The sequence below is a fragment of the Triticum aestivum genome, chromosome 3A, assembly GCF_018294505.1.
Source record: "Triticum aestivum cultivar Chinese Spring chromosome 3A, IWGSC CS RefSeq v2.1, whole genome shotgun sequence".
NCBI lineage: Eukaryota > Viridiplantae > Streptophyta > Magnoliopsida > Poales > Poaceae > Triticum > Triticum aestivum.
This window is the reverse complement of record NC_057800.1, coordinates 15970242-15982000: the sequence shown is the minus strand read 5'-3', so window position 1 is coordinate 15982000 and position 11759 is coordinate 15970242. Positions and strand designations below refer to the sequence as shown.

General features: G+C 47.2%; 2 protein-coding genes across 3 annotated transcripts; one reads left to right on the top strand and one right to left on the bottom strand.

Moving 5' to 3' along the window:
- Window positions 1-1359, top strand: LOC123059886 (putative E3 ubiquitin-protein ligase SINA-like 6). The gene is made up of 2 exons (XM_044482422.1): window positions 1-343; window positions 431-1359. The coding sequence occupies exons 1-2, from the start codon at window positions 68-70 to the stop codon at window positions 1148-1150; spliced, it is 996 nt and encodes a 331-aa protein (XP_044338357.1). The 5' UTR covers window positions 1-67; the 3' UTR covers window positions 1151-1359.
- A 1646-nt stretch (window positions 1360-3005) lies between these two features.
- Window positions 3006-7022, bottom strand: LOC123059885 (uncharacterized). 2 transcript variants are annotated; one of them, XM_044482421.1, is made up of 7 exons: window positions 6844-7022; window positions 6636-6731; window positions 5765-5847; window positions 4364-5092; window positions 3909-4217; window positions 3636-3764; window positions 3006-3437 (listed from the first exon to the last, which is right to left on the bottom strand). In XM_044482421.1, exons 4-7 carry the CDS (start codon window positions 5082-5084, stop codon window positions 3322-3324), a joined length of 1275 nt encoding a protein of 424 aa, XP_044338356.1. In that variant the 5' UTR covers window positions 5085-5092; window positions 5765-5847; window positions 6636-6731; window positions 6844-7022; the 3' UTR covers window positions 3006-3321. The 2 variants fall into 2 exon arrangements, with proteins under 2 accessions (XP_044338356.1, XP_044338355.1); XM_044482420.1 differs by lacking the exon at window positions 3006-3437 and having other exon boundaries at window positions 3459-3764.
- Between the last annotated feature and the right edge of the window lie 4737 nt (window positions 7023-11759).

The following is an 11759-nucleotide window of genomic DNA, read 5'->3' as shown; positions in this document are numbered from 1 at the left end:
GCTTCGCCCCACACAGACTTGACTCACCAGAGCGGGTTTTCCTTTCCCAGGTGGTAGGTAGGATAGGATGCAGGCCGCTGCCGCCGAGGCCGAGGGGAGGAGCAGGGGCTCGCCGTCGGCCATGGACAACGCCGACGAGAGCGCCAAGAAGGCGCGGCTGGAGCCGCCCAACGGCCACCTCGTGAAGCAAGAGCTCGTCGCGCACGACGCGGCGGCCGGAGGAGGCGCCATCGTTGCGGCGGCGCCTGAGCACAGCCCGAGGGCGGAGCTCGCGGTGAAGATCGACATGTGCGTGCTCCACTGCCCGCTCTGCACCCTCCCCTTCAAGCCCCCCGTCTTCCAGGTTCTTCCTCTGCTCCTTGTCCTTCCTTCTTCCGGATTCTTTCCTTTCCTGCACAAGATGTGCTGGTTTACCGACGTGTGCCTGCAGTGCAAAGGCGGCCACTTTGCCTGCGGCGTCTGCGTCGCCCGGCTGCCCTGCGGCCGGTGCAAGGCGTGCGTGGACGGCGGCGGGCTCTTCGGCCCCTGCCCCGCGCTGGACGCCGTCGTGTCGTCGACCAGGGTCGAGTGCCCCAACGCCGGGTGCCAGAAGTACGTGACCTACCACGAGGCCGGCGAGCACCAGAGCGCGTGCCCGCACGCGCCCTGCCGCTGCACGGAGCCGGGCTGCGAGTTCGTCGGCGCGGCGCCCCTGCTCGCCGGCCACCTCAACACCGTCCACTCGGTGCCGGTGCGCAGCTTCCAGTACGGCAAGGTGAGCCGGATCCAGGTCCCCGTGTCGGCCCCGCGGCTGCTGCTGCTCGTCTGCGAGGACGACGGCTGCGTGTTCCTCCTGACCGTGGGCGCGCTCGGCGCGTCCGCGTCCGCCGTGTCCGTGGTCTGCGCCAGGCCGAGCGCGGCGACCCGGCCGCGGTTCACGTGCAAAATGTGGGCGAACCTGGCGGCGTCGAACGGCGGCAAGACGGACATCGTGCTGGTGGAGATGCAGATGAGGAGCAGCACCTCGCCGGGCGCCGTGGTCGCCGCCAGCGAGCCGACGTTCCTGGCGGTGCCGGCGGTGTACCTGGTCCCAGGAGCGGGCGGCGGTGGCATGGAGATGGAGGTGGCCCTGAACGTGCGCATCGACAAGAGCTCGCCGTGGTCGGACTGATGGCAAACCACCATGCATTCCGATCAGCTCCTGCTCAAAATTCCTTGCTGAGATCCAGCTGAATTAAACCATTCAAGATGTAGTATTACCACTACCAGTGAACTTTAATGACGTTATCGGGTCAACTGGTGCTAATTCTGGTGAGAAATGTATGGACTTGCGTTGTTTTTTGTCATTCCATTTGCAATCTCAATCTCAATGTCAGGAAATACTCTGTGCGTGTACGATCAGTTGGAAGGTCACATCTTTGTTCCATTTTGAAAGTAACTTGTGCTCCACGTACCAATAAATTTGTTTCTGCTTAGCATGAGCATGCAAAAGTTAAAAATAATAGTAATCCATATTATGGCAAATTGACCTTTCTATTTGTTCGAACAGAAATTTAATACTCCTTCGGTTTGTAATAATTGTTGTGGTTTTAGTGCAAATTTAAACTAAAACCGCGACGATTATTATGGATCGGAGGGAGTATTGTTCCTACCCTTGCATTCTTCCTACGCATGAACATAGAAGTGAAATGCGCCATTACTCAATGAACTCAAATTGTTTTGCAGGCTTTAGGACAACAACAACTCGAGACCTGATTGATTTCAAACTCGTTCATTTGATCAAATAAGGCGGAAACTGATTCGGAAGGGAGAAAATCGGCCACGTGACTACCACGTCAGCAGCGCACCTTTGACTGCTCGCAAATTAACTAATCTTTACCGTGGACTTTTCGTAACACTGCCAACCTAACATAATATGCGAAAAAAATATTGTCACACGTTGGGTGGGACTTGAACCCGCGACCTAAGAGCATCTACAACGGAACTCCTCAAACTCCACCCACTTCTCCCAAGCGTTCGAGCGGACAGTCCGGTAAAAAATCGTACCCTCCCTCCAAAACTAGCCCAAAAGGATAAAAATGAATGTAGATGCATTCATTTCTTCGATAAGTATTTTCGGACGGTGGGAGTATGGTCGAGTCCGAGCCCCCAAAAAGAAGAGAAAAAGAAGAAAGTTGGGTCCTTGACGTGGATGGCCAGTTGGCTACTTCTACTCCTGTGCTACCTGCCAATGGAATTGTTGGAGCCATTGGAATTGTTGGCAGGTGGCAGGGAATTGTTGGAGCCATTGGCAAGCTGCAAGCTGGGCGAGGCTCATATCTTGCTCCCTTCGGTCTCCACCAAAAAGCACCGTAGCAGCATTCTCTTAATTTTTCATATGAAAAATCACTTCTACATCATCATTGTTTTAAATTTTGGACTGGATGCCACCCACGCCTTCTTTTAAATTTTGAATGAATGCTCACTTCTACTACTACTACATCATCATTCTAGTATGTGTGATTTCAACTGCACTAAAGATGGCTTCCAGGTCAAAGAGAAGACATGTACAAATATAAGAAATCTGCATTGTTAGCTTTTCTAATGGAGAAAATGATTTTCTTTTTAAAATTCCAAATCTCTCTCTATGGCCCATTCATAGTTTGTTAAATACAACACGTTCTTTCAACAAAAAAAAAAGGTTATGCGCCCTCGCAAACCATTGCCTCCTATCTTCCCGTTTCTGTCAGATGCATATCTTCTAGCTGGCCGTGGCATGTCTGCAATTTTCTCATCATATCTAGCATTAAATCGATAATAATTCTAAAAGAACTTTCAAGCCTTCGCAAAAAATAAAACGAAACTAAAATAAAATGCCATGCTCCAAAAGGTTGTATTCTGAACCGCAGCAACAACACTTTGTCATGCATAACATTACCAGGTGTGCAGGTCAGCAAGAACACCAGTAAATTCACCTGCCGACAGAACTAAACTATCGCTTCAGCCTTTATCTACCAAAGCCAAACACACTTTTTTCGCAAAGTAAATAAATCAAAATGCAGTTGCTCTCACAAATCTGGGTCAATTTTTGGTTTGGTTACATCTCAGCTTTGAGCCAGGATTAACTCCTACAAAAAATTCTTAAGCTACCAGAAAACAGCAGCTGCGCGCATTTCCAAGCTCACCAAAATACCAGCTAATTAATGATGTGCTTGACGAAACAAGTCCAAAAATCACCCACAACCTACATCCTAGACGAATTTGATGCAGAGAGATGGGGCAATGCGAGCTCGGATCGATCCCATTACAGATGCAACAAGAGTGGTTACCTATGAGAGGACTACAACAACAGAAAGATTCAGCCTAAGGAGTTAGTTTGCAGGGTCGACAGTTCTTCCTACGACGTTTCACCTTCCCGGTCACCAGCTTTGCGTCGCCATCTTCTGAGAAGAGAGCCTTCGGACTGGTGGAGGTCGGACCTGCAGCAGGATCACTGTTAGCATATTTCTGGCAAGGCCACTGTTAACTCCAAATGCTAGGAATTTGTTGCAACACTTGCATTGATATGGATTGTTTGCATGATAAAAAACACAACTGTAATGACAAGAATGATGCTGATGTTGGAGGGCGAGGACGATTCGGCGATTCAGCATGTTGGAGAGCAAGGACAACCGTACCAAGAGGTGATTTTTCCCTAACCAAGGACAAGATATGGTAGTTCCTCTCAGGATGTTTCGCCTTCACTCTCACCAGCTTTGCATCGCCACCTTCAGAAGTCACAGCTGTAGGACTGGTGGAAATCAGGCCTGCAGCAGGTCACTATTAACATTTTTCTAGGAAGGCCAATGTTAACTTCAAACACCAGGAATTAGTTGCAATGTTTGCTTGATATGGAACGTTTGCATGATAAAGACACAACTGTAATGACAAAAGGATGTAGAAGAAATTACTGGGGAATGTCGCTGATGTTGGAGAGCGAAGACAATTCGTAGATCCAGCATGTGGCAGAGCGAGGACAACCGTTTCAGCTGAGTCGATAGAGGCAACTGATTCTTCTGCTGGCCCGAGCGTGCGAGACCTCTTGTGGTCGGCTGTTGGCTCTTCCACAGGACTGGTACAACATCCACCCATCTGTATGAGCCTAGGACTTCTCCTAGGAGTGTTGGTATGGTAGTTCTTACGATATTTTGTCTTCACACTCACTGACTTTGCGTCGCCACCTTCAGAAGTCTGAGCTTTCGGAGTGATGAAAGTCGGGCCTACAGCAGGCCAACATTAACATTTTTCAGGAAGGCCACTGCTAAACTTTTCAAATACTAGAAATTTGTTGTAGTGTTTGCTTGATATGGATCGTTTGCATGATAAACACACAACTGTAATGACAAAGGGGTAGAGAAGAATTTACCGGCGAATATCGCTGATGTTGGAGAACGAAGACAACTCGCTGATCCAACATGTGGCATAGTGAGGACAGCCGTTTCAGCTGAGTCGGTAGAGGCAGCTAATTCTTCTGCTGGCCCGAGCATGCGAGACCTCTTGTAATCGGCTGCTGGCTCTTCCACAGGACTGGTACAACATTCACCCATCTGTATAAGCCTAGGACTTTTCCTAGGAGTGCCGGTATGGTAGTTCTTCTTATGATATTTCGCCTTCACACGCACTGACTTGGCGGTTGCTTCCAAAGCATGTCCGGACTCAGTAGTCTCTTGCCTTCCTTCACTAGCTGCAACAAACACAGGATGCACATCTTGACTTCCTTTAGTAGCTGCAACAAGAGGTGCTTCCTCCATAATCATGGACGATGCGGTAGCTTCCAAAGCATGTCCGGGCTCAGAAGCCTCTTGCCTTCCTTCACTAGCTGCAACAAACATAGCCTGCCTATCTTGACTTCCTTCACTGGCTGCAACAAACACGGCCTGCTCATCTTGACTTCCTTCACCAGCTGCAACAAACACGGCCTGCACCGCTCGGCTTCCTTCACCAGCTAGGACAAACACATCCTGCTTATCAAGCGACGCCGCCCGGTGCTGAGTTGCAATCTGATCCTCCTGAACAGCCTCGTCATCGCTGCTGCTCAAGTCAATAATATCATGATCACTCAGATCTATGAAATCTATTACGGTCATTTTGTGGCCTGAAATAGTAAAAATGTGTGAGCAATGATTAATGAAGAGTGGTGCAGGAACAAAAAGAGCTGAAGCTATATCCATCAAACTGGACTAAACCTTTACTTTTTTTGTGTGCCTTTAGCCAAGTAATTTGGCTGAAAGTTGTGCTTATCCTAAACAACCATATTTACTTTTAACCACCAGCACCACCAGCAATGCAGGATCTCTGTTTTACTGTTCAACATAAGCATGGCACTGTACATAGGAGCATACGAATGGCACTACAGTTACAATTTAACGTAAACATGGCTTTGCATAATTCATCTTAACCGTGAAAAAAATCCTAAATTTTGAGCTCTGAAATAATCTAGCTTCAGTACACTCTTAAGATGACACAGAACAGACCCTTGATTTTTACTACTGAAGATATACAACATAGTTTGGCTGGATATTGTAAACAGAAGGTAGTCTGGTCATGTAAAAATGATGCTACAATGTCAGACCAAGCAGTATAAAAAATCCGAATGACATTGTTGAGTATAGAAATACTGAAAAGGGTCACTTCAGTCGCATAGCTCCATATCTACTAGCTAAATGCTTTGTTCAAGCTAAAATGTGGTTGCATAAACCTCAGTTTCACTCTAAGAAAATATCCATAAAGATAGTAAACAGGTAGAAAGGGTACGGAAATAGCAAACCTTATACTAGAGGAATTGCCAGCAGTTACGGAGCCAATCTTCTTAAATGCAGGGCCAAGTTTCCTCAGCTTCACCGGATCAAACTGTGCACATAGATCACCAGAGAAACCATGTCAAAACAGTAAGGAGAAAAGGTATGCTGAATCGCTGATGTTTATGTATCGGCGTTGTGTTGATGTGTTATTTTTTTTGTGTACCACAAAATTCTATTGAATATGCAAGTCAAAACCAGACCATGATGGTCTATCAATAAAAAATGAAATTAAAGCATATGCAAATGACATTGAAGAAATCCCTTCTGTTCAACACATTCCAAAAATTCAGTAGTCTGCAAATAAACACTAGTATAAGTTAACTGCATGTTGGCTGAGTTCGCACAAGACTAGAGTCACAAAATCTCAGGGTTCTGAATTTTCTGCAATATCTGTTTGAAAATTCAACAAGCAAAGATGAGCCTAGTTGGCTGAGACAACTTTGCCTGCAGTTTACAAGAGCAGCAGGTTCGTTCGTCACTAAACCTTAAAAAATGGTGTGCCTTTGCCCTTTAGTCAGGTGATTTGGTTGAAATGAGTGCCTAGCCTAAACAAATTGATCTCTGTGTTCCAGGTGCTTTGGTTGAAAGGTGTGCTTAGCCTAAAGAAATCGCATTTACATTTAACTAGTACAGTATGTACCAGTACCGCCACCAATGTCAGGAGATCTCTGTTTTACTGTACAACTTCAACGTACTACTAGTACTACTACTAGTGTAAGCTGAATGCGGTGGGATGGGTGAGCTCTGGAATGCTTAGAAGAAGCAACAATTCGCAAATCTCGAAGGGATCATCTGAAATTAAAGAACGAATCTGGGAGGGAGGGCATGGGGGCAAACCTTCTTCCTCTTCCTCTGCCCCTCCTTCTCACTCCGCCTCACCCTGCAGGCTCGCCTCGGCGGCTCCGCTCGGCCCCCTTCCAAGCCCCAAGAAAACTGCAAACCAAACTGCGATCAGTGCTCTGCGCCGCAGGGATGGCATGTTTGAGGCGAACAAGAACCGGCGCAAAATCAACTCCAAGAAACAGAGAGGGTTCCTAATCCTCACCCGCAGCGGCAGGATAGATCGACGGGAGGCCTTGGCTCTGCGCCTCAGTACGGTCCAGCGGAGGAGGAGCAGTCAGGAAGGTGCTCTGCTCCATCTCCATTGGGGAAAGAGGAAGGAGCCATGAATGAGACGGAGAGAGGAGCGTCGATGGATGATGGCGTGGGGGTTTCTGTACCACCGTGGGACCCGCCGAGAACAGTGGCCGAGCACAAAGAAGAGCGTTGAACAACTGCCACCCAAAGTTGACCGCCGCCTTTTCATCATCTTCTTCTTCTTCTTTTAAAAATGTAAAAATAAAAGCGCACCTTTGAAGATTCGAAGATTGATCAACGGCGGTAAGGGCCATTTTTGCCTCACAAAAATCTGTGAAGGCCACTTGGATCAAAGAAATTTTCAACATTTATTACAATGTTTTTTCTTTTGGTTATGTAGGATTCCTTTTTCTTTTTGCGAACATATGTAGGATTCCGTATTAATAAAGCCACCCACCCAAGCGATAGAATACACAATGTACTTATTAAGGTAATCCTCAAGAGCTGATCGAAGAGAAATAAACAGAAAGCAATCCCAGAGCGCAAAAGGCGCACAAACGCGCACAACTAAACCTCTCTAGCCCGTCGTCGAGAAGAGGCATAGAAGATACACCGTCACGCCCTAAGGGATTACCGCACTCATCGACGCTGCCTCCAGGAGGATCACCAGCCCCCATATCGGCCGTTGGCACGGGGCATTTGGGTCAACCAGTATCATCGCTGGGGCAGCCCTAGAAGATAGGCCGCCGGCGTAGAGGACCCTCCTTGGGCCAAATCCAATGCAGCCTTCGGAGCCCACCACAACCTAACCCTAGATTTACCGCCAATAGGGCAGGAGGACCCTGCGGTACCCTCGTCGGCTGCCTGTCATGGCTTGGCCCGAGCACACCCCCGCCCCACACCGATGAAGAGGTCAGTTCGCGTCGCCTGAAGGAGCCGTCACGTCGCGGCATCGGAGCATCGCACTCTAGCACACTGGGGCTCGAGACCGCGACACCACCACGAGGACACATGCAGTCCACCTCCGAGTGCCGACATCACCACCAAGCCTAGCCCCACCGTCACACGCCGGCCCACACACATGTCATGGCAGCATTGTCCACCTCCAAGTGTCGCATGCGATACATCCACCCCCACTACTTGAAGCATGGATGACACTAGATCCGGCGCTGCTACCTCCAACCACCTCCTCCACCCTGACGAGATTGTAAGTGCATCTAGTGCCACCCCTAGTTGGTTTTGGAGTATTGACGACAAACCTAGTTGAGGGACTAATGTGTTTGTGAGAATTGCAGGATAACACAGGTAGAAGTCCCTCATTGATTCGGTTTTCCTACCAGAGATGACCCCTAAAAATGTATGAAGACATTGATGTCAAAGGTGGTATATGAAGATATTCACATTGAAGACTATGACAAGAGAAGACACCGCATGAAGCCTATGGAGCTTGAAGACTTAGATCTTTCGTAGTTCTTTTTCTTTTTTGTTGAGTCATAGGAACCACCGTACTGTTAAGTGGGGTCCAAGAGAACCAGTCAGAATGACTGAAGTGATGCTTAAACAAAACCTATGTCTTCGAGTGAAGACTATGAGAGCGAATCTTGTCCAGAGTCGGACAAGTTAGCTTTGCTTGTAGCCCAAGTAAAGTTGCCGTGTGAGTTTGAAATCTGACCGTTGGAACACGTGTCAGTTCCTTAGTGACCCAGGGTCATTTCGGACAAATCAGGTCGGGTTGCCTAGTGGCTATAAATAGCCCACCCCCTACAACCATAAACGGTTGGCTGCTCAGATTCAGAGTACGGCTTTTGTCGTTTGCGAGCAACCCACCTCGAAGCCTTTGAGAGAGAATTCCTTGCGAGGATAAAGCCCTAACCACCCAGAGCCAAAGAGAATTGGGCATCACTTAAGTCTTCTTGTCTATGTGATCTAAAGACTTATTACACTTGAGGACTGTGAATCCTCCAGCCGGTTAGGCGTCACATTATGAGCATCCAAGAGTCATTGTGGATTACCGGTGAACGAAGTCTGTGAAGGTTTGGGAGTCTACCTTGAAGACTTACCAGAGTGATTGGGCGAGGTCTGTGTGACCTTAGCTCAAGGGGAATACGGTGAGGACTGGGTGTCCTGAGCTGCGTGTTCAGGACTGGGTGTCCGGGACTGTGTGTCCTCAGATTTAAATACCTAGCTGCCCTAACCAGATGTACAATTGTCACAGCAACTGGAACTGGTCCAACAAATCATTGTCTTCAACGAGTCACTGGTTTCATCTTTCCCTTCCCTTTACTTACTGTTACTCCTTGTGAAGTCATTGTATGTTTGCACTATCTTTTGTCTTCACTGAGTGACTGTGTGTTCTGTTTGGCTTCATAATATCTTCCTACCTGATCTTTACTACATTGCTGCTATTAGTCATTGTGCTCTCACTTGATTGAATACTTGACTATGGTTTGCCTAGTGTAGTCTACCTTCCGCTGCATGGTAATAGGTTTATTTCTAGCGTTTGTCTTCGAAACTTCCACGTTTTGAAGACTTCCATAAAAATCGCCTATTCACCCCCCCTCTAGTCGATATAACGCACTTTCAATTGGTACCAGAGCAAGGTGTTCCCTTGTTCTGTGTGATTCGGTTTAACCACCTGGAGTTTTAGCTATGTCGACTGCAGGGATAATTAAAGTCTTCGCCGCATGCCCCGTCTTCGATGGAACTGAATATCCCTACTGGAAGAATAAGATGCGCATGCATCTTGAAGCCATTGACGTCGACCTATGGTATGTTGTCAAGAACGGCGTTCCCAAGGTTGGAGAAGGTGTCACTGCTGCTGATGTCAAGAAGTTCGTTCAAATGGACTCTACTGCCAAGAATATCATCTGTGGTCATCTGACCAAAGGACAGTATGGCCATGTGAGTGCTTTGGAAACATCTAAGCTGGTCTGGGACTGGCTATCCAAGGTCAACGAAGGCGTCTCAACCCAAAGAGATCAGAGAATCAGTGTCCTTCTCAACCTCTTCAACCGCTTCAAGCGAAATGACAATGAGAATGTCCAACTCACGTTTGATTGACTCACTGACATCACAAATGAGCTTCAAGCCCTCAGCGCTACTGAGATCACCAAGCATGAAGTCGTCAAGACACTACTGAGATCACTCGACAGTTCGTTTGACACCCTAGCCCTGATGATTCAAGAACGACCTGATTTCAAGACACTCGATCCGTCCGACATACTTGAGAGGCTCAACACACATGAGTTTCAGCTTTATGAGAAAAGAGATATCTACGGTCCAAACTATGGGCGAACTCGTGCCTTGAAGGCAAAAGCTGTCTCCTCATCTGAAGAAGAATCTGACAGCAGTTCTGATGATCCTGAAGACATTGGAAAGGAACTTTCTATGCTTGTGAAGAAGTTCCAAAAATTCACCAAGAAGAAAGGCTTCAGAAAGTCTTCACGATCAAGCTCAAGGAATGATGAAGCTTCTGCTCATGACTACAAGAAGAAAACATGCCACAAGTGCAAGAAAACTGGCCACTTCATCTCTGAGTGTCCGCAGTGGGACAATGAGAACAGAAAGAAGAAGAAGAGCAAGGAATATGACTCTGACGACAAGAAGAAGAAGAAATACTCAAAGTCTTCTTCCAAGTCTTCCTCAAAGTCTTCATCACACAAGAAGAGCTCATCTGGCAAGGCACGTGCGTTTGTTGGCAAGGAAATGGATTCAGAGGAGGAGTTCGCTTCTGAGGAGGCGGAGGTGGAGTCTGAGGAGGAGTCCGATTCTGGCATTGCAAGTCTGGCTACAGCATACGTTGCCAAGTCCATCTTCAACACTGAAGATAATGACTTCACCACCGACACCGATGCAAAATGACAAGGACTACTCTGCTCCTACCTACTGCTTCATGGCACGCGGTGCCAAGGTAAACACACGCACTACTCACTATCGAACATCTAGTGACGATGACTCTGATTGTGGTTCAAGACCCAGCTACAAAACACTTGCTAAAATTGCAACTGAACAACAAAAAGCCATGGAACATATTCAAAAACTGTTAGACAAAAGCGATGATCTGTTGGGCGCTGAAATGACTTGATCTGAGTCCTTAATTGAAGACATAAAAAATCTTCACGTTAAATATGAGGAACTTGAAAGTCGTCATGAAACGCTCTCAACAACTCATGAAAAGCTTTCCTATGATTATCTTCAAAGGAAGCAAGATCTTGAGAAATTGAGAGCGGCTCATGAAGATCTTCAAAAGGAAAATGAGTCACTTCGCGCCGAACAGATCAGTTCCGCTCAGGAAGGATTTGAACCACCATGTCTTAAATGCATTGAGCATGATAATGCTACTTCTGTTGCTGAATGTTCTACTGCTACTACTATTGCAATATCTTCAACTGTTGATGTGGTAACTAACCCCTCTGCTGAGGATACCACTGCTATTGCTGATGAGAATGCTAGGTTGAAGACATTGCTTGAAACAGGGATGTACAAAAGTCTTAAAGGGCATCAGACACTATGTGATGTCCTCAAAAGGCAGATTCTGAACCGAAACCCGAGGAAAGAGGGTGTTGGGTTCGTAAGGAAAATGAATGTTGATGGCTCTTACTGGAAACCCGAGCAGTATCCCAAAACCACATGGGTTGCTGCAAAGGAACCTTCAGCAGATCCATCCAATCTATCTGGCTTCACTTGTGCTAACCCCATTGTCATTGATGAATCCTTTGATGCAAACTATAAACTGTTTAAGAATCAGAATGGTGAAGTGTTTGCCAGGTACATTGGTACTAACTGCAGGAATGGACCGCCTATGAAGAAGATCTGGGTGCCCAAAAGGTGTTTGGAAAATCTTCCTGTGAATGTCGTCATGACACCACAGATGAAGAAGACTAA

Excerpts from the sequence above, each read along its gene's own strand:
- LOC123059886 (XM_044482422.1), top strand. The coding sequence starts at position 68 with ATGCAGGCCGCTGCCGCCGAGGCCGAGGGGAGGAGCAGGGGCTCGCCG. Across the intron at positions 344-430 it reads TCAAGCCCCCCGTCTTCCAG|TGCAAAGGCGGCCACTTTGC; the intron begins GTTCTTCCTCTG and ends GTGTGCCTGCAG.
- LOC123059885 (XM_044482420.1), bottom strand. The coding sequence starts at position 5,084 with ATGACCGTAATAGATTTCATAGATCTGAGTGATCATGATATTATTGAC. Across the intron at positions 4,218-4,363 it reads AACATCAGCGATATTCGCCG|GCCCGACTTTCATCACTCCG; the intron begins GTAAATTCTTCT and ends GGCCTGCTGTAG. Across the intron at positions 3,765-3,908 it reads AACATCAGCGACATTCCCCA|GCCTGATTTCCACCAGTCCT; the intron begins GTAATTTCTTCT and ends GACCTGCTGCAG.